Raw genomic sequence first — 20,835 nt, 5'->3', positions numbered from 1 at the left:
CTAATTGTTATTGGAGTGGCAGATACAGTCAGTGGCTTGTTTGAAGGCAGTCGAGGATCGATTGACTTCTTGCTGCTTTGCTTCCATCCAAAGTCCCTTAAGATTCTGCTTTGGTTTGCTGCTGCCGGCATTCCCTAGCTCCAACATGTGTGCCTGTGGAGACTTCCCTAAATAGAAGACTACCAGTATCGTACCCCTGGTCTAGCCTGCGCCTCGTTGGTGGTCGGTTGGATCTTCTGTTACAGCTGGAGCACTTTGAAAACAACGACGTCTGCAATCCTCCGAAACCCATGGAATTCCTTGTCGACGAGCTCGAAAAGATGAGGGCGATCAACAGTACAGCCACGTAAATCGAACTACAGATGCGCTCTTCAATAATGATGAATACGACCTAACGAACACCTTCCATCAGCACAATCCTTCCCTGCAAGGCGCATATTGCGCTGCTGATTACCTCGACAGTCATTCCGGAAACGACTTCAGTATAACAATCATACGCAGGTCCTTGAGTTTCTGGCATAGGTCACAATGCCTCACACAAATTCGCAGGGCTCTGCGACTCCTACCACCCCTCCACAGTCAATACCGTTGCGGGACCTTACACGTCCGCCAGATTCAGCAGACCTTGGAGATGGGCACCTTCGAAATAGCAGGGGGAGAAATCTTTTGGGTACTGGCCAAAGACCGATGAGTGGGCATGGCGATGGGCCACGATATGAAAGATTGGGCGACGCATCTCCAAGTCCGACAGATAGAGCCACGCGCAGATCTGGCGGGATACCTCCCTTGACGATGCAAGGACAGCAGGGCCGGACTTTTGACGATGACTTGGATGCTCCCTCATCGCCGGTTGGCAATCCCGGGGATTTCCAAGCTGCAATGGGTTTTGCAGGTCTTCTGGTTCCCGACATAAGCGTATCTCACGCTCCAAGAACGGACACTCCGACATTTGAATCTGCCGAATTTGATGGACTCTCACCTTATGGAGATGCTGCAGACGAACATACATCATACTTCAGTTCAGAATCCGATCGAGTTCCTCTGACTGATCCAAATTCATTGCAACCACTGAGTGGTGCACAACCTTCAACACCATCCGGCCAGAGACACGACAGATCGACCAGTTTTCACAGCATCAGCTTCAACAGCCCGGAGTCGAGATATAGAGGCTCAATGTTAGGAGATGAGCTTCCAGACGCGGAGACTGGAACCTCACCGCGTGGAGGGCGGTCAAGGAGTCATAGCTATGGTCACTCCTTGAGGCCAGATGGGGATGTTCGGACAAGGTCACGTTCTCCATCCAACGCTTCTGCTCTTTCGCGAGCAGGGTCGATAGTGAGAGCCATGTCACAGCGTGTTGTCAATCTCAGCGGCGAAGCGGAACTCATCGAACGGATGGAAGCGGAAGCCTCAAGGGAAGCCTCCAGAGAGCAAAGCATCCCTTCTACTCTTGGCAGTCTTAGTGATGAGTCCGAGACCCGATATCAACCAAAACACAAGGCAGATCCACTTGCAGCAGGACCCCAATACCGAGAAAACCTACCAACGCAGCCCGTCGAAAAGGCGATGCGATTCTTTGGTGGTGGAGGCGCTGCACAAGAACCAACTTGGGAGGAAGAGGCGGAAAAGCCTCCGAACCCTCTCAGGGGCAAATCCTTAGGCATATTTGATGCTGAGAGTAAAATCCGGAATGGGTTATGCGACCTCCTAGTCTACCCTCTCACGGAACCGGCCATTTTGGTACTCATCATCCTGCAGACCATTCTCCTCGCGGTAGACTCCTCGAAAAGCGTTTATAATCATCCTCGTCCACTACATTGGGGGGAGACCTGGACAGACTTTATGCTACTTGGACTATTCATTATCTTCACCCTAGAGATCGTGGCAAGGATAATCGTGTCGGGGTTCATTTTCAACGCTGCCGAGTACAGCACGATAAACCGGAAGAAAGGGTTGAAAGCGGTCGTTCTTGATAAATATCACACAGTTTTCAAGCCTCAACGAAAATCGTCCGTGAGGGCACCTCGATACCCTTCCCTCGCCGCCAACACCGTTCTTCGTTCATTTACGGCCATCCAGGGCGAAGCCATCCGAACTGTTGAGCAGGCTCAACGTCTCCAACTTGCGAGACGCGCCTTCTTACGACATGGCTTCAACAGGCTTGACTTCATAGCCGTTGTTTCTTTTTGGATAGCGTTTGTTGTCGGGGTGACGGGCGTGGAGGCAGATGTTCATGTTTACGTTTTCCGAATGATGAGCTGCCTGCGAATTCTTCGACTTTTGTCCCTTACAAATGGCACGGCTGTAAGTCGGGGCGGCTCTTCATCTACATGTCTGCAAGCTGACATACTTTCGCTTAGATCATTCTTCGAAGCTTGAAGAAAGCTGCCCCACTCCTTGTCAATGTCTCATTCCTCATCGGCTTCTTCTGGCTTTTGTTCGCCATCATCGGTGTACAAAGCTTCAAGTCGAGCTTTGACCGGCAGTGTGTGTATGCTGACCCTATGGATCCTTACAACCTAAATGGTACAGCATATATCAATGTTCTACAATTCTGTGGAGGTCAGTTCAACAATGTGACCGGAGCCCACGATCCATTCAAAACTGGTCCCTTGAACAACCTTTCGAACCTCAAGGACGGTGCCACTTCCGCCAAAGGATATCTCTGCCCAGAAGGGTCATATTGCCTTCAGCTCGACCGAAAGCATCTGCCTTATAACGGGACAATGAGCTTTGATAATATCTTCCAGTCACTGGAGCTTGTGTTCGTGGTCATGACTGCGAATACATTCACGGACCTCATGTACTATACGACGAACTCCGATTACTTGGCAGCTGCCCTGTTCTTTGCTGGTGGTATCATGATCATGACGCTCTGGCTTCTGAATTTGCTCATTGCTGTCATCACATCCTCTTTCCAAGTTATCAGAGAGGAAAGTAGGGCAAGTGCTTTCGCCGCTCACGTCAAAGGCATGCTTCAGACCCAGGACCCTGCTGCTCCGAAAAAGAATAGCAAAATGAAACATTTATTCGACCGGACTTATTGGGTTTGGATCATCGTCATTAGCTACGGCCTAGTCTGCCAGGCATTCCAAAGCTCAACGATTTCTCCCTCGCGGGCCCATCTCATCAATGTTTCAGAAACCGTGGTGACCTTGATCCTCCTGATTGAGGTCATAATTCGATTTGTGGTTGACTGGCGATATTTTTTCCAGGAAAATAAGAACTGGTTCGACTTAGGGCTTGCAATCATTACATCGATTATACTGATTCCCCCGATACGAAATTCAGGTCAAGCGTATGCGTGGCTTACCGTCTTCCAAATTCTCAGAATCTACCGAGTGATTATTGCGGTGCCAATTACGAGATCACTGATCACACTCGTCCTGGGCAATGCGAGTGGTATCGGCAACCTCATGCTTTTCGTCTTCTTGATAACCTTCCTAATGTCGATATTTGCTGTCCAATTATTTCGAGGGGAATTGACGCAAACAGACGCATACGGCAATACTATTCACATCACTTTTGCTACGATTTATAACGCTTTCCTCGGGATGTATCAAATTCTGTCCAGCGAGAACTGGACAATCAATCTTTACAATATTACCGCATTCGATGACGCTCGAAATACCGCTTGGATCGGAGCAGTATTCTTCATTGGCTGGTTCATTCTGGCGAACTTCATTCTGGTGAATATGTTCATAGCTGTCATTCAGGAAAATTTCGATGTCTCCGAAGACGAGAAGCGCATGCACCAAGTCAAGTCATTCTTGAATAGAAAAGAACTTGGCGGCTCGTCTAATAATCTCTCACTCTCTGCCATCTTTCGATTTGGACGATCTAAGGCAACAAAAGACCCTTTGGATTATGGGCCTGCGACTATGGAGATGTTGTTGAAAGATGCAGTTGTGAAAGACTTCCTTGACGACGAGACAGATGAGACACAGCAAGCCGTCGCTGAGACTCCCCCAGTGGAAGGAAACTCTGTCAAGTCAGCGTTCAAATCCACATTGTGGGGGAAGTTTGTGAACCGTATCTGGAATCGGGAACCGAATCCATTTTATTCTAATATTCAATTTTCGTCTGGGCGGGAGGATAATACCAACGCGAGAGTCCTGGCGAAAGAAGCTGTTTCAGCAACATCACAACGGAAAAAGGCACAGCGAGAATTCTTGGCCCGGCACCCGAACTATAACAACTCCCTGTTTTTATTCACACCTAGAAATCGCATCCGTCGCTTCTGCCAAAAAATAGTTGGCCCTGGCCGTGGAAGTGAACGTTTTGAGGGCGTGGAGCCGAACAAAGCCGTCTGGTACACCTTTTCTGCTTTCATATACGCTGCTATTGTGGCAATGGTCATCCTCGCCTGTGTTACGACACCGCTATACCAAAAGGAATATTTCAATAAGCATACATTCAGTGTGCGGAACTGGTTTGTGTGGGCTGACTTATCCTTTGCAATTATCTTCACAATCGAGGCTATCATCAAAGTCATCGCGGATGGCTTTTTCTGGACCCCGAACGCATATTTCAGAAGCTCGTGGGGCGCAATCGATGGAGTTGTGCTAGTAACTTTTTGGATCAACGTGGTGACAGCACTCACCAACGATGGTTCGGTATCAAGAGCCGTAGGGGCTTTCAAAGCTCTGCGAGCGCTGAGATTGCTCAATGTCAGCGACAGTGCCAGAGATACGTTTCATTCCTTGGTTATCGTCGGCATCTGGAAGCTCTTATCGGTAGGAAGGAATTTATTCTGGTTTGTACTCGTTCACTAACGTGACACTAGGCCATGTTCGTGTCGTTTGCTCTGCTAATACCATTTGCCATTTATGGTGTAAACCTCTTCAGCGGGCGGATGCAGTCATGCAATGACAGCAGCGGTGCAATTATTCAACTCGCGGATTGTTTTGGGGAGTGGGGTAGTAGTCCAGCGAGCAACAACTGGTCACTCTTGGCGCCAAGAGTGGTTTCTAACCCGTTCTACGACTTCGACAACTTCGGAGATGCTCTTTTCATCCTCTTCCAGATCGTCTCTCAGGAAGGTTGGGTCGATGTGATGTGGAGTGCGGAATCTATCACGGGCCTTGGACTTCAGCCGAGCAGCTACGCCTCCCAAGGCAATGCAGTCTTCTTCGTCATCTTCAATCTTATGGCTACAGTCTTCGTACTCACACTGTTCATCTCTGTTTTCATGCGCAATTATACCGAGCAAACTGGTGTAGCGTTTTTAACGGCAGATCAGAGATCGTGGCTTGAACTGAGAAAACTGCTTCGACAAGTAAGCCCTTCAAAGAGACCTTCAAGTACGGGTGGGAAAAAATGGAAAGACTGGTGCTATAAAAGAGCTGTAAGAAAGCATGGCAAATGGCAACGAGCCGTAACCGTGGTACTCATCCTCCATCTCATCCTCTTGATGGTTGAATATTGGCCTGAACAGCTTCGGTCGGACGAAGCTAGGGTTTACATATTTTTAGCCTTCACGCTTTTCTACTTGGCAAACATCATTATTCGGATTGTTGGGCTCAGCTGGGCACGTTTCAGGAGAAGCTCCTGGGATCTGTTTTCCGTCTTCGCGGTATTCGGGACCCTGATAACAACAGTATTACTGCTGACGAATTTCCTTCAAACGACCTACGTTCAGCTCCACAAAACCTTCCTGGTCTTGATAGTCCTGTTGCTCATTCCTCGGAACGATGCGCTGGATCAACTGTTCAAGACGGCAGCTGCAAGTCTGACAAATATCGGCAACCTTCTTGCCACTTGGTTCATCCTCTTTTTGGTCTTCGCCATTGCTCTGACCCAGGCATTTGGACTGACACGGTTCGGGTCCAATGAGACCAACAACCTCAATTTCAGGACTGTGCCCAAAGCTATGATCTTGCTTTTCCGCATAAGTAACGGTGAAGGTTGGAATGCTATCATGGAAGATTTTGCCACTATCCTGCCACCGCTCTGCGTAGACGACCCGGACTTTTTCAATAGCGACTGTGGGAGTAAACAATGGGCAAGGGCTTTATTCATCCTCTGGAACATCCTGAGCATGTACATCTTCACCAGTTTGTTCGTCTCTCTCATCTATGAGAGCTTCAGTTACGTCTATCAACATTCCAGCGGACTGGGAAAGGTCAGTCGAGAGGAAATTCGCCGCTTCAAACAAGCATGGGCTACATTGGACCCCGAAGGCACAGGATACATCACCAAAGAACAATTTCCTCGCCTCCTTGGCGAGCTTTCCGGCGTGTTCGAAATGCGAATTTATAGTCAAGAACATTCCGTTCGAAGAATACTCGAGGATGTCCAATCCGCGCCCACCTCTAGCAGAATTATGTCTATGGCCTCAACCAGCTCAGCTACGGGCGTGAACTTAAAGGCACTGAACAAAAGACTCGCCGAAATCGATGCAGTCGAGGTTCGACGATCAAGAGCTCGGTACAATCTCTTCTTCGAGGAAGTCATGGTCTCAGCCGATGTTGATCGGGGCATCTCCTTCACGACAGTCTTGATGATTCTGGCCCACTACAATGTCATAAGTGACAATAAGAGTCTTAAGTAAGTATATCTGCTCCGCGTGGGCGACTTGAGCTAACATACATCAGGCTTGAGGAGTTTCTACGCCGTCGTGCACGCCTCCAACGAGTTGAAGAGGAAGTTCGCCGGAGGATTGTGCTTGGGTTCTTTGATACTATGTAAGAGCTACAGTTGTTCGGACGTTTATGTTGCTAATGAAAGTAGGTATTGGTCAAGAAGATTCAGAAAGCATATGGAAAATAAGAGATCCGGACGTATGACAACCATTCCTCAGCTAGGCCCAGAAGTCTTCGTGGACGATGAAAACGACATCACCAAGCAAGCGAAGGCTACTGTATCCCCATTCCTCTCTCCAATGGAAATCAGCGATCCACGCTCTTCATTTATCACACACGGCTTAGACGGTGCCGCGAGACTCCGTTCTGGGTCCATCGGCGCTGGCCCACCTTCGCCCGGAAGCCCTGGAATAGCTCCTAGGCATTCTCCTCAGCTGTCGCCGCATCGGCCAACCAATTCTGCTTTCAGCTTTGAGGGAGAACAGCTTAGTCCGGCGGGCTCCGCACATAGCAGCAGACGTGGAAGTGCTGTCAGCGCCGAAAATGTTCTCGAAGTCCTCGACAATTCAGCTTGGGGAGAGAGTATTCGGCGCAGTTTCACAATGAGACGACCAGATAGAGGAGATCGCTCATAATGGTTTGAGACTGAATTGATGGGCGCAGGCCCCATCACTGTGCGTGTTTTTGGAACCCGTTAGAGGGCGGGATGTTCACCTAGAATTGGATTTGGGCCGACCGTGCGAGTCGCAAAGGAGTTTTGGCGCAAGCGAGGCGTTTTGAAAGGATCACGGACGCCTCATGATTTTGTTTCGAGTGTTCACCACGTTATGATGAAAAAGGTGGGACAAGCCGAGGTGTGGTTCAAATCACAAACGAATGTATTCTGCTGTACATCATGGATGGGAGAAACGGGGCTTGCTTTCGGGTGTTCATTGTTGGCCTGGAGCGCGTGATCAATTGTTGGTCAGATGGGATGGATGTTTCATTACGGATGTGCATAGCCACGGAGTTTTTAGAAAATATACCACGCCGAGCACCTTGCTCTTAATAATAATGGATGATGTTGGTCATATCCAAGAGGGGCCACGGTGCATATTTATTTCAATAGAGTTCAAAAACGAGAAGGGGTATGGTGTTTCTTGACTTCGCCTGCTCTGGATCAGAACATGCTGGACATTCTCGGATAGCGGCAAGGAGAGAGCTGCTCAGAGGCCATGAGGCCTTTGTTCCGTCCGTCTGTCAATCGCCTCAGCATTGCAGCAATAATGTGCTGTCAACGACAATCTGGCACGGTTGAAGTACTTGAATCTGCAACAATGGTCAGTGGCTCATCATGGACTTGGCGGTGTCAATCCCCTGGAAAATCCTAGAAGTGTTGCTCAGGCTAGGCCTGAAGCGGGCATTATGGAAATAAGCGGGGTGGGAGCTCTCAGCATGAAACTCGTTGCAGCAGCAACCTTCTCCCGCTGATACGCCGCTGTGCAGGAAACGGCCAGAGTAACCGACTCGTCTGTTTGATGTACATGGGAATGGGGCGACCAGTGATCCCATCGACGGGTGATGCTGGCACGCTGGTTTGAGGAAGTTGTGGGAGGAAAGAGCCGTGCTTTTGCTCCCAGCCAGACGGGTGTTGCTGACGGTCTCAGTGCCTGCCCCAGCATCCCGTCCTATTCGAGCTGCCGAGCTGCAAATTTGCAATGCAATACTGCAAATCTTCGCAGCTGGGGCTGTGAGGCTGCAGTCGGTGGCATGCGGTTGAGAGGGATGAGATCGCGAGAAGGGCCAATATCGCGGCCAAGGCCTCGCACAGGGCCTCCTTATTCTCCTTAGGGTCTGCCGCAGGGTTGTGGTCTTGGCTGAGGGGTCGTCATCAGCCCGACAGCTGCGGTCTGGACTCCTTGCACGTACAGTACTGTACCTGACAGCTCCGCAGTGGCCGCACTTCACCCTGGGGGCCCAGGATATGCCTTCTCGGGCCTCCCCCTCTCCTCCCTCTCACACCTTTGTAACACGCCTCGCATTGATCGAAGCAACCAAGGAATACCAGGCAAGGGGTCTTGCATTAATACCACCTGCTCTCATACGTTCGTCCATTATTGCATTCTTTTTGTTCTGGCAACCCGCTTCTTCTTACCCCTTCCCAGCTTCACCGTCCCTTCATCCCTCCCTGTTCCCTCTCCCTATCTATTTCCAGCACCGAGACCCGTCATAGCGTGAGGAATGGGTGCCACTTAAGTACTGGGGCTGCGTACACATCGGCCTGCTTGTTCTTCTCTCATGTCGAGCATTTCTGGGACTGAGATAGTTGAGATTCCTATCCCTCTACCAGTTGTTATTTTAAGTCTTCACGACTCGTCACTCGTTCAAGTGTACTACGTACCCCTAATCTTTGAGGCTGCGCCTTCGACACACATTGCAATTACTTGCACATAAACAACTCGGGAATCCAATCGAGGCCCCTCACGATTTCCACAGAGAACTTACTTTTGCTTCCATCCCTACTTTTCCTCGTCGATCATATCGTCCCTCACGACCGACTCCACCCGAACACTCAACGCCATACAGCTTCGCCAGTCGACCTTCTTGCCGTCAGCCAAGATGCGGACTACACGTTTCCAGTCTCTCTCCTTCTCCAGCATCCGCAGCTCCCTTCGACGCTCATCTTCTACGTCCCACGGTTCAATGATGTCAAGCAACCGTGACTCATACGCCTCCAACACCTCATCACCTATCAGCACCATCAACGCCATCATGCACCGACAACCTTCGATGTTAGATATGGAAGAGGAACGAAGAAGTTTTGGGTCGGGTTTGGAGATTATGGAACCACGACCACTCGTCTACTGGGGTGGCCTTGAAGAGAGAATGGGCTCTCTGTGAGGACTGCTCTGAGAGGAGAATTGAATGCTCGAAAAAGATCATTCAGCTTTTGGGACTGCGAAGATTTTGTGCTAAAACGCATGTCGGTGATAGACATGTGTTTAGCTCCTTGTTCAGGCAGGCGAGTGAGTTTTGACGGGGATTGCGGCAGGATCGGGGTGAAATGGATCATGGCGTATGAATTTTACGGCTTGGATATAAATAAGGAGTCGGCTGCTTTCGGGTTTATGACGGCGAACAGGATGGCGCTCTTCAGGTGTTCTACTTGGACTTGGTGCTTCATGAGCATGGTCTGGAGGTTTTGTTGGGTTATATCTTTGTATTTCCAAAAATCTTCGATATGCAGAAATTATAGATGTTCAAATCTGGCCCCATTAAGAAAATTCTGGATTCTTAGACGTTCACAGTGGCCTCGACTTTGAGAACAAATTGTTTAGTGTGGAAGGCGCTGCTCGCGATTTTCTGGCAGTGGCGAATGAAGAAACCAACCTGCAGCTACGGGCTCCTTTAGCGACGCTACTGCATCTATTATTTTTTGAGAAAATCAATTCGACGATATTTCAAAAATGTGCTATTATTAATAATATAACTAATACCTATAGTTGAATATAATTAAAACAGTCGATCTATATAGTGTTTTATCGCATTCCATGGTAGGAATGCGATAGGGTAGGAAATTCAATAAAATGTACGTAATATGCCCCCTAATATACTAGCCCTCCTATATACTTCGTTTATACTTCTGTTCCTTTATTATTATTAATTCCTTGATCTTCTATTATTAACCTCTTCGTAATAGCTCGTTTAAAGATTAATATTAATTACTATCAAGCCCATATTCTTTGTTTAATTAAGTAATAGCTATTATATAAGGAGATTATTAAGAGGTTATAGTATGATTTTGATATCGATATTTCCCTTAGAACTCTATATAATAGGCTTTCCGAATAGAAAGTACCTTCCTAATACTCGATATTCAAGCCTTTTCCTCAGGTAAAGGCTCTTATTATATAGTTCTTTTGTGATATTCATATAACTAATACTAATATACTTACTAACCTCCGGAGCTTAGGATATAATATTCCTAATCTATAATTATTATAGCAGGTTCGCCGAGCTATAGGGCTTTAATATTAAATGCTTAATTTGCAAGTTAAGCTAGAAAAGAAGTAACTTTGCTATATCTTCAAGTAATATATAATAGATAAAGGCCTATAGGGTAATACTAGAAGTTATAAATACCGGCTTCTATATACTTATCTCAATTTCCTAGGTAATAGTAAGAAGTTTTCTAGGAATAGAATAGCTTCTATAATATAAGAACTTAATCCAGAAAATATATAGTATTATTTGGAAGAGATAAAAGTAGCTAGGGGAGAATATAATATTTATGGGCCGAACTTTATTTGGTCTATTAATGGCTATTATAAGATAAGTATAATATAAACTTAACTTTAAAAATTATTATTTTAATAACTACTAATACGTTTGCTTAGCTATGATTTTATAGTATTGAGATATATACCGGTATTAATACCTATTTACGGTTTATATCTTGGATTTATATTAGAATCTCAAATAGTTATACTATAAGTAGTATTACTTCCTAATTCGGTATAAATATATCCCCTTATAAATGGCTAATATTTACTTAGTTATAATTCCGGCTATATAATTCTATAGTATTATAGAGAACTAGTTATTTGAATTATACTTAATTTAGGTAATAAAACCCCTAAATCTCTATATTATATTCTTTTTTAGCCTAATTAATATTATACTAATATATACTTATTTATATTATTTTCTAGGTTACTATTCTAGTTTAATACCTTGATTTAGTAGATAAAATAGAGATTATTTCACTTTATATTTAATTAGATAAAGGATATAAAATACCTATAGTTACTAATACCTATTATATTCTTTATAAAGTAATATATTAAATAAGTATAAGGTGTTTGTTAGTAGGTAATAAGACAATAGAATAAATTAGTATATTATAAAACTATAGTATTAAATTCAGTACAGAACTAATCTCTGTCCCTCCTATAAGGTCCAGGGAAGCCCCCTCTAAATAGGAGGCCCTAATGGCATATATATAATTAGTAATTTATAAGCCTAATATATATAATATAAATAGTAGTTAGTTGGGATATTAAAGGGCTGCCGAATTCCCTAATTAATACCTGTAATATCCGAGGTTCGTTATATGCCCTTAAGTTACATACGACCCTGTATATATTATAACTATACCCCCCTCCTAGGATCTTATCTCCAAGATCTATTAATCTATCCTAGTAAATATTTAATTAATTAATTATTTAATTAATATAAACTTCCAGTATCTTGGAAGATAGTTTTACTAATACGATCTAAATAATAGACGTAAAAATTATCTAATTAGATCGGGGCTAAGTAAGCGAGAAGGAAGGGTAATTATACCCCAGGTATAGAGACTAGCCGGTAATTGCGATTTCGTTTGGGATCTGAGTATTCTAATTAGCTCAATCCAAAATACTAAGGCGCTACCCTATAAAACTAATGCCACCTATTAAATCTCGTATTAGAATAATCTGAATAGCTATATGAAAAGTATTTAATAGATATTCGTATAAGAAACCTATACGAATATTTCTGAGGTCCTGGAGATTATTTACGGGCTTCTGGGAATATATATTAATTAGTTATACTAGTTTCTGATTAGGACTAGTATAAAAACTAGTAGTTAATCCAGGTAGTTCTCTACCTTTATAAAAGAACCTCTTTATATTACTATATACTTTCTTCCTTTCTAATAACCATATATATAACTTTTTCTATTATTACTTTCTAGCCTCTTCTTTTATCCTTTTTTAAGTCTTCTTTAATTATTTTTAATTAATTCCATAATATCTTCTTCTAGCTTTATTATCCGTTCCCGTAATAATAAGTATAAAGGTAACCTCATAGCCTCCTTTCCTATTACTAGTAAATACTTGAAATATTTCAAGTATTTACTTATTAATTTTTTTACCTTATATACTATAGTACCTGGTAAGAAGAATTATAACCGTTATAATAAGGGTTCTGAGTCTTATATATTAGTAAGTTCTTTAGCTTTAATATCTATTAAAGCTAATGCGATTTCAGATTCCTTACTACTTATTAAAGGCTTACCGGTTCTAGAAAGATACTATTATAACCTTTAAGAAATTTCTTAAAGTATATCCTAAATAGTATTATACTAATGAGAATAATACTATTAATTAGATTTTCGAAAACTAGAAGGATACTAATAAGCTTCGGAATTCTTCTTCCTGTCTTAATAAGGTAGATAATAATACTACTTGGGTTAGTATCCTAAAAGTAAGTTTTTTCTAATATACTTAGATACTTACTAATTCCTTAAAGAAATACTATAATATTTACCTTTAAGGTATTAACCTTATTACCGAGCTTATTACCGAGATTACTAAGTAGTCTACTACTAGTACTTCAAGTACTAATAATATAATACTTATAGCTATTCGGAACCTGACTTCAGAAATTCGGGCCTTTTATAAGGTATATATGGCTATTATAAGTTCCTTACTTACTTCTTTTAATATTCTTAATACTAATATTATTATAGTATAACTATATCTTATTAAGAGATAAGCGGATTCCGGAAAGTATTAGCTAATTCTTTACTAAGTCCTAAATAGGACTAGTATTTAATATTCTTATTTTGGGAATTAGGAATTTATAGGAATTAGAGTTTATTTATTTAAGATACCCGTAGCTAGTCTACCTATAATAAACCTTTCTTAATTCTAAACCTTTTTCTAATAATTTAAATATAATTCTCGTAAGCCTTAATAAAACCCTGGAAAACCTTTATAGGTAAAAAACCTAGGGAAAGAATATTTCTATTACTATTCCGGGTCTTTTCTTAGCTATCTAGGTTCTCTCTTTTTTTTAAGTAGTCTTTTTCTTAATAGTCCAGAATTCTTTTTAATCTTAAGAGATTATTAAAAGATAGTTTCGGATTCCAAGCTATAGTTTCGGTTATATGATTTTAGAAATTCCTTGGAATTTTTAAGGTTAGGGAAAGCAAGTAACCAGATATTATAATCTTTAAGCCAGGCTTTCTATTTAATTAAATACTATTACTTCTTACTTCTATTATCTTATTAGTAACTAATAATAGCTTCTATTTCTTATTCTTATTCTTTATTATTATTTACTAATTCCGGAAGTTTTTCGGAGGAATATAGGTATGGCTTCTAATCCTTTTTTACTATATACTTTTTAAAGAGGGAAATATAGAAAGTTAAATATAAATAATTATATATACTTAATAGTTCTAACTTATATACCAAATTACTAATATATTTAAGGATCTTAAACGGACCTATAAATTTTGGCTTAAGCTTTCTTATTTTAAGTTTAATATTTCTTATTAATAGTATTACCCAGGCTCCTTTAGAATAGTATTTAGCTAACCGGTACTTATTATAATAGGTTTCCCGATTATTTTATATATAATATTATAAATCCTTAAGCTTTCTCTACTTTGCTTTAAGGGTTTCTAGCTTCCTATATATAGCTAGTACCTCTTTTATAATCCTGTTTTCAGGATTCTATAGAAGTTAAAAGTAGTATCCATAATATATATAGAAAGGTATATCCTATAAAACCTAATATTTTAAGTTATTATATATAAATTTCATAAAAGATAACTTCTTAAACTAGTTATTCTTTTAGGTATTATAATAATATCTCAGGTAGTATTCTAGGGCCTGGTTCTGCCTTTCTATCTAATTATCCGTTTAAGAATAATAAACTATACTTAAATACTATTTATATATTAAGTAGAAATAGAAAGCGGACTAGAACTAGCTAGTAAATACCGTTTCTTAATCGGAAATAATTCTATTAGGGGAGCCAAAGATCGAGAAAATATATTCTTATATAATCTTAGTAAGCTCTAGAGAATTAATAGTCTTATAATATATAATATATTTTACTATTTTAGAATACTAGTTAATAACTATAAGAATTATATTAAAATCGGAACCTCCTACCAGGTTCTTATATAGTAATAGACCTGTAATAAAATCTATAGAGATCTTATTCCAGAGTCTCTCAGGCTATAGTAAATTACTAAGCAGACTATATAGTAAATACCTCTTTACCTTAACTCTCTAGTAAATATTATATTCTCGATAATAATTATAAATATCTCCTTTTATATTCTCCTAATACTAGAACCTTCTAAGGAGCTCGAGAGTTTTCTTTATTCTATAATATCTAGCTATTAGGTTATTATAATAAAGCTTTATAACTTCTTAATATAAAGCGGAATTATTAGGTATAATAATTCTTGAATAATACCTAAATAGGCCCGAATTATTTTTCCAGATTTCTTTTCCCTTAATATCTTTCTTACTAAGCCTTTATTTTATAATATTCTAATATTAAGAATTATTTTTCTAAGCTATCTAGATAATATCTAGAAGGGATTTAAATAAAGGAGCTAGTACTATAGCTCTTTTAGTAGCCGTATATATCTATATATAGGGAATTAGGTATTTATAACTATTTAATTCAAAAACTCGAGAGACTAAGGAGTCTTTAGTTCTATTAAGTAATATAATTATAGATACCCTTATTACCTTAGCTATAGTAATAGAGCCTTTAAGGCATTTCCCTATACCTTGCTTCTTAACTAATTTTATAGTTAAGGGATCTATAAGATATAATCGGTTCGATCCAAAAGCAACAAAACGGTCGCTCTTTTACGCCCATAATAACTTTTTAACCACAACCCTAATTAATTTATACTAAGTAATGCGATTATAGAATAGAACCAGGCGAAAAATACCTATTAATTAGATTTTTAATATAATTTGTAGTTCATTAATAATCGAGGCTTAAAGTACACGGACCCTTTTTACTTTTTTGATTTTTCCCTATACAAAACGCAAAAATATTTGCTCGCTAAGGTCACGTGAGCCCGGGCTTCAGGGGGAGATCGCGGCATCTCACCAGCCTTATTATTAATATAATAATAATAATTAAGCCCTATAAGCTCAAGTAAGCCTTCCTAAATACTAAATATAGCTTTTTCTGGTACTATATATATTATATATATAGTAGGTCCCTAATTATACAGGTTTTAAGCTAATTTTTGGCCGAACTAAATCCATAAACCTTACTTATTACTTAGCTACCTTCTTTCCCTTACTTTTGCATATTATCCCATTCATCCATTACCTTTTTAGATATCGTTCTATGGCGTTTTTGCTTCCGTACACACCAAGCAGCTTGTTTAATACTTAATCCCTTCCGATATGCATCTATCCAGCGGAACGTACGGTTGTAAAACCTCCGTATAGTCTTAATCGAACAAGCTTCAAGTGCCTCTACTACCTTAATCTTGGCATCTGGGAAGCTAGTCTTCTTTACTTGACAATATCGAGTTTTGCTATACCCCCAGTACATCTCAATTAGGTTGATTTCGCAGTGGAACTTCGGTAAAAACACAGCCTTATATCCCCGATCTATAATAAGCTCTTTAACTTGGGACTTCTCTTTAAAGAAGTCTTAGTGATTCAATAGTATACGAGCTAAATAGCACGTTTATTCGATAGCGGGAGGGTATTCAAGGGGTGCAGTACACTTAGTACCCTTTGGATACTTAAATCTTAAGCCAGGGATATTACAACCTCGCTTAATGAGAATCTGTTCCACGCCCTTAGGCTCTCTTTCTCCATTCGAATTAAGTTACCAAAGGACTTGAATAGTGCCCTGTAACCCCGGAATCGTACACTCTGGTGGAAAGTACGTATCCCTTCCATAGGCCTTAATATTACCCTTTTCAACCCCCCCTGATCCCTTATTTATACCAAAGGCGTTTAGTGCACCTTCGCCATGCGAAGCGTGTGCAGAAGACTGATCAAATATTAGAACAGCTATACAGTTTGGGTGCTTCTGTTCAAATATATCGAGCGTCCTAGTAATCTGTACCAGTAGCTGTTTTATATCCCACCAGGGGTCCCCATTTGAGCCTGGATATATAATTTAACGGGCATCCAAATTAGGATCGTCCGGGATAAAAATGCCTTTATTATTTGGTACCCTAATACGCCCCTCAGGGCCTATAAATTCAGAATCGTGAATTAGCCTCCCTTTGCTCTTTCCGGGCATTTTTTGCTGATTATCTGCTAGCCAGAGGCTCTTTTTATAGTCAAATCCATGGAAACAGCTCTCATCGTGGAAGTACATTACGTGTACCTGAACTCCAATTAGAAGTAAAGATTAAATCGTATGCCACGTACCAGCTTCATCCTCCTCGTATTAAACTATATATGATAAAAGCTCCTTCATTAAGGGTAAAAACACCTCTTGACAATACTCAATCACATTAGGGCATTCGTATCCATCCACATAAAGCCCTTTCTTAGTCTCATGGCAATAAAAGCCGAGCCTAGGGAGCCATAAGTAAGCTATACTGCGGGCAATAGGCTTTTCCATTATTAATAATAATCGAGGTAAAATCTCCTGATTAATAGTATTTAGGAAATCGTTTGGTAATATCATTCCAAGCTCTTGATTAATTAACCAAGTACGGCAGGCTAAAAAAATATCCTCGTTATCCAGATAAGAGGCACCCTCTCTTTTACTACCCCTAGTTTCTTGGGAAATACCATGCCACTATCGATAGTAATTAAATAGCCCCCTAATTCGCCGAGCTAGTGTCTTTCCATTATTCAAGCGATAATTACTGGAAGCTACTAAGAGCGATGCATTAACCCTTCCAAGTCGATATTGCCCTAGCTTTAGAAGCTATTGGGTATATTGCCGGAGTAAGTGTAAGTCAGCGATTATACGTGAAGTATATAGCTCTTTGGTTTGAGCTAGCTTAATATCCACATCGTCAAGGACTTCTTGGTAAGTCATTCGTACGTCTAGAGCTTCGTTATCTCCGCAAGCGTTTCCAATAAGGGCATCCAAAAGTAGCTCGTTTATTCCATCGTCTTTATCTTTAAGCCTTTGCTCTTCCCTTAATTACATATCCCTAGGAATATTAATTAACCTCCTAATAATGTCGAATTATAGCTTCTTTTGTTTAAAAGATGGTACGATTATAGGGGTCTTAAGCCTACTAGATTGCTCTGTAACTTGAGCATCTTTTGCCCTCTGATCATGTGCATGTTTTTGTTAAGTTCTCAATAGCTTTGCTAATTCCTTTATTAATTTGGGAATATACGAGCCTCTGGAAGCTAGAAATAATATTAGTATACTTATATTATAATAAAATAAGATAAGAAACTTACTAGCCTGCTCTGTAAGTCTTTGCTCTCGCTATACGAATATAGGCTTCTCCAAAATAATCGTCTCATTACCACTAATAATAAGCTTTCGCTGAGCCCAAAAGAGAGTCGAATCTTCAAGCTCTACTTCATTATTTTATTCAATATCTAATTCATCAGAATCGTCCTCTATATTAGAGGGTTTCCCATGCCGTTCGTTAATAGATACTTGGATTACAGCTTCTTCAGCTATGGTAAGAACTATAATTGAATCAAGAGTCGAATCAGCTCGCTTGCGTTTCTAAAGGCTCACAGAGGTAGCCATTGGAAGTATATAAAAGGGGCACTAAATTGGGTTTGTGGTTATTAAGATATTAATATAATTATAGAAGAGCGGTCAACTGAGGGGGGCAGTCACGTGATAACCAAAGTAAAAAAACGACCATACAAAACGCAAAAATATTTACTCGCTTAATCACGTGCATTATAACTTCCTTAATAATAAAGATATTATAATTTTGAGAACATAGAATTAATTCCTATAGTATATAGTATAATTTTAATTAATACGATTTATATCAATTAGTATTATAGTGGTTTTTATTTTTTTTTATCGCTTTTGGATCGGACCGACTATAATTTATCTATTTGTCTTATAGTAAATATTTCTCCTTAGCTATTATAGATATAGTAAATATTAAATAATATTTATTTCAAAGAAGGGACTCTTTAGATATCTATAAGAACCTCTAAATTATAACTATAAAAGCTTCCTTTAACTTATTCTAAAAGATTAGAAGCTAAGTTATATTAATAGAACCTTTTTTATAATTAGATCTTCTATTAAGTCCGTCTACTGGATTTAAAATACCTTTATAGTAAATAATATTAAAATTATATATTATAAGATATATTACCTAATATACTTAATAGCTTTCTAGATACTTTATTTCTATAAAGTATTAGAGGTTATTATAGTCTATAATAACCTTAATTATAAACCTGGACCCTTTAAGGTAATAGTACTAATACTTAAAGGCTTTAATAATTATAAGTAGCTCTCTATTATAGGTACTATAGTTATATTCGGTTCCGGAAAGTTTCCGGAACCAGAATATTACTAGATACTAGTATTTTTTTAGGCTATTACTAGGATTAACTTATTATAAAATAGTACTAGTAATTACGAATTTTAATATATTAGTTTTAATATAAATCTTTTTAGAAGGGTTAAAATAGACTAGGATAGGTATTATAGTAAAAGCTTTTTTTAAAGTCTTAAAGCTTTTAGCTACTTTATCTATTTATATAAAGAGACCGGATTTCCGGCCCTTTTCTATTTCTTTTAAGAGATCTATTAAGCCTATAGTTACCTGAGAGTAATAGTAGATAAACCTATAGTAGAAATTAGTAAATCCAAGAAATACTTGGATATTATAGAATAATTCTGGTTCTAGCTATTTAATAATACTATAGACCCGTTTAGGATCCGTATAAATACCTTCTATTCTAATAAGGAAGCCCAAAAATTCGACTTCTTTAATATTAAACTCGTATTTACTAAGTTTATAAAACAGGTTATTTTTATATAGCCTAGTAAGTACCTAGTAAATATAATTATAGTATTTATTCTTATTTCGGAAGTAAATAAGGATATTATTCAAATAAATAACTATAAAATAATCTAGGAGTCCTATAAGTATAGTATTAATATATACTTAAAATATGGCTAGTATATTAGCTAGCCCAAAAAGTATTATAAGATATTTAAAATAGCTATAGTAGATCCTAAAAGCCGTCTTCTACTTATATTTTTTATAAATTCTTACCTAATAATATATATCCTTAAAATCTAGCTTTATAAAGATCTTGGCTTCTCGGAGCCAGTTAAGAGTCTTATTAATAAGAGGAAGCGGATACCGATTCTTAATTATAATTTGGTTAAGTTTATAATAATTAATATAAAGGTATAGTTCTTTATCTTTCTTGGAGATAAAAAGAATAGGTACCCCTATTAGGCTTTTACTAGGCCTTATCTAATATTTATAAAATATATCCTATAAATATAGATATAATACTTCTAGTTAGGTTTCTAATAGATTATATAAAGGTCCGTACGGGACCATACTATCTATATTAATAAAGTATTTAATATTACTAAGATTAGGAAGTTCCAAAGCTTTATTAGGGTTAAAAATCTCTAAGAAGTCTTTATATTTATTATTTCGGAAATAGATAAGTATTTCTGAGGCCTCTTTTCAGAGAATATTAATTTATTATATTAAAAACTCCTATTTAGTATTACTAGAATTATATAATAAAATAGAGATCTAGTAATTATTATAAATATATAAAGCCTACTATCTAGGACAGTTATATTTGCCTTTAGTTAAGAATAAGACTTGAGATACTAGCTCAGGGTACTAGTTAAGCTCCTTACCGAATTCTTTTAGTATTAGGATCTTAATATTATTAGGCTATATAGGTATATATATCTATTATTTCTTAATATAGTCTATATATTATATAAGGGTTACTTTATAAAATTCTATACCGAAAATAAGGCTATAAAAGCTAATGTTTTTATACCTATAGAACCAGAGTTTAAAAGAATATATTTTACTATAATTATCTATAATAAATACTTTAAGATTATAGGCTTAATAGATTTTAAATCTATTTCTATAAAAGGTTATAAACTCTTAATTATACTTAGCTAAAATAGTAAAACCCTGGCTTTAAGCCTAATTATTATTAAGGAAGTTATAGTCTAATCCGGTATTACCGAGTCTATTATATACCTCTAAGGTACCTATTTCTGGCTATATTAATCTTACTTAAATAATTATATAAAGTAATATACCTTTTTTATTATAGCTAAAATTATTAATATTTAAGATTTAGCCTTCCCTTTTCCCTATTTCTTAGGAAAGTCTTTTCTAGAGTACTTCTTTATAATAATAGTATTAACCTGCTTCTATAGATACCTTAATTCTTCTATAGTTTTGGCCTTATTAGGGTTCTATTAAGCCTATTTAGTATATTTGAAATACTTTATACTTCCTAAGAAATATTCTTTCTATCTATAAGTT

General features: G+C 38.9%; 4 protein-coding genes across 4 annotated transcripts; 3 read left to right on the top strand and 1 right to left on the bottom strand.

Annotated features, from left to right (window-relative positions):
- Nucleotides 1-236: 236 nt before the first annotated feature.
- On the top strand, nt 237-7,669 carry K444DRAFT_568095 (BcCCH1, calcium channel protein). Its single transcript, XM_024877190.1, has 5 exons — nt 237-2,304; nt 2,361-4,736; nt 4,787-6,549; nt 6,597-6,686; nt 6,733-7,669. Exons 1-5 carry the CDS (start codon nt 529-531, stop codon nt 7,217-7,219), a joined length of 6,492 nt encoding a protein of 2,163 aa, XP_024732792.1. The 5' UTR covers nt 237-528; the 3' UTR covers nt 7,220-7,669.
- A 1,513-nt stretch (nt 7,670-9,182) lies between these two features.
- Nucleotides 9,183-9,464, top strand: K444DRAFT_537086 (uncharacterized protein; the record flags this gene model as incomplete). Its single annotated transcript, XM_024875437.1, has 1 exon — nt 9,183-9,464. One exon carries the CDS (start codon nt 9,183-9,185, stop codon nt 9,462-9,464), a length of 282 nt encoding a protein of 93 aa, XP_024732791.1.
- On the top strand, nt 9,441-9,979 carry K444DRAFT_82888 (uncharacterized protein). Its single transcript, XM_024888741.1, has one exon. It carries the CDS (start codon nt 9,545-9,547, stop codon nt 9,884-9,886), a length of 342 nt encoding a protein of 113 aa, XP_024732790.1. The 5' UTR covers nt 9,441-9,544; the 3' UTR covers nt 9,887-9,979.
- A 6,325-nt stretch (nt 9,980-16,304) lies between these two features.
- Nucleotides 16,305-17,126, bottom strand: K444DRAFT_695185 (uncharacterized protein; the record flags this gene model as incomplete). The annotated part of the gene is made up of 2 exons (XM_024887878.1): nt 16,305-16,724; nt 16,794-17,126. Coding segments are annotated over 2 exons (546 nt in total), but the record flags the coding sequence as incomplete, so codon positions are not given.
- Between the last annotated feature and the right edge of the window lie 3,709 nt (nt 17,127-20,835).

Source organism: Hyaloscypha bicolor (assembly GCF_002865645.1).
Source record: "Hyaloscypha bicolor E unplaced genomic scaffold K444scaffold_124, whole genome shotgun sequence".
NCBI classification, from domain to species: Eukaryota; Fungi; Ascomycota; class Leotiomycetes; order Helotiales; family Hyaloscyphaceae; genus Hyaloscypha; species Hyaloscypha bicolor.
The sequence above is the reverse complement of the archived record's forward strand: the minus strand, read 5'-3'. Positions and strand labels throughout refer to the sequence as shown.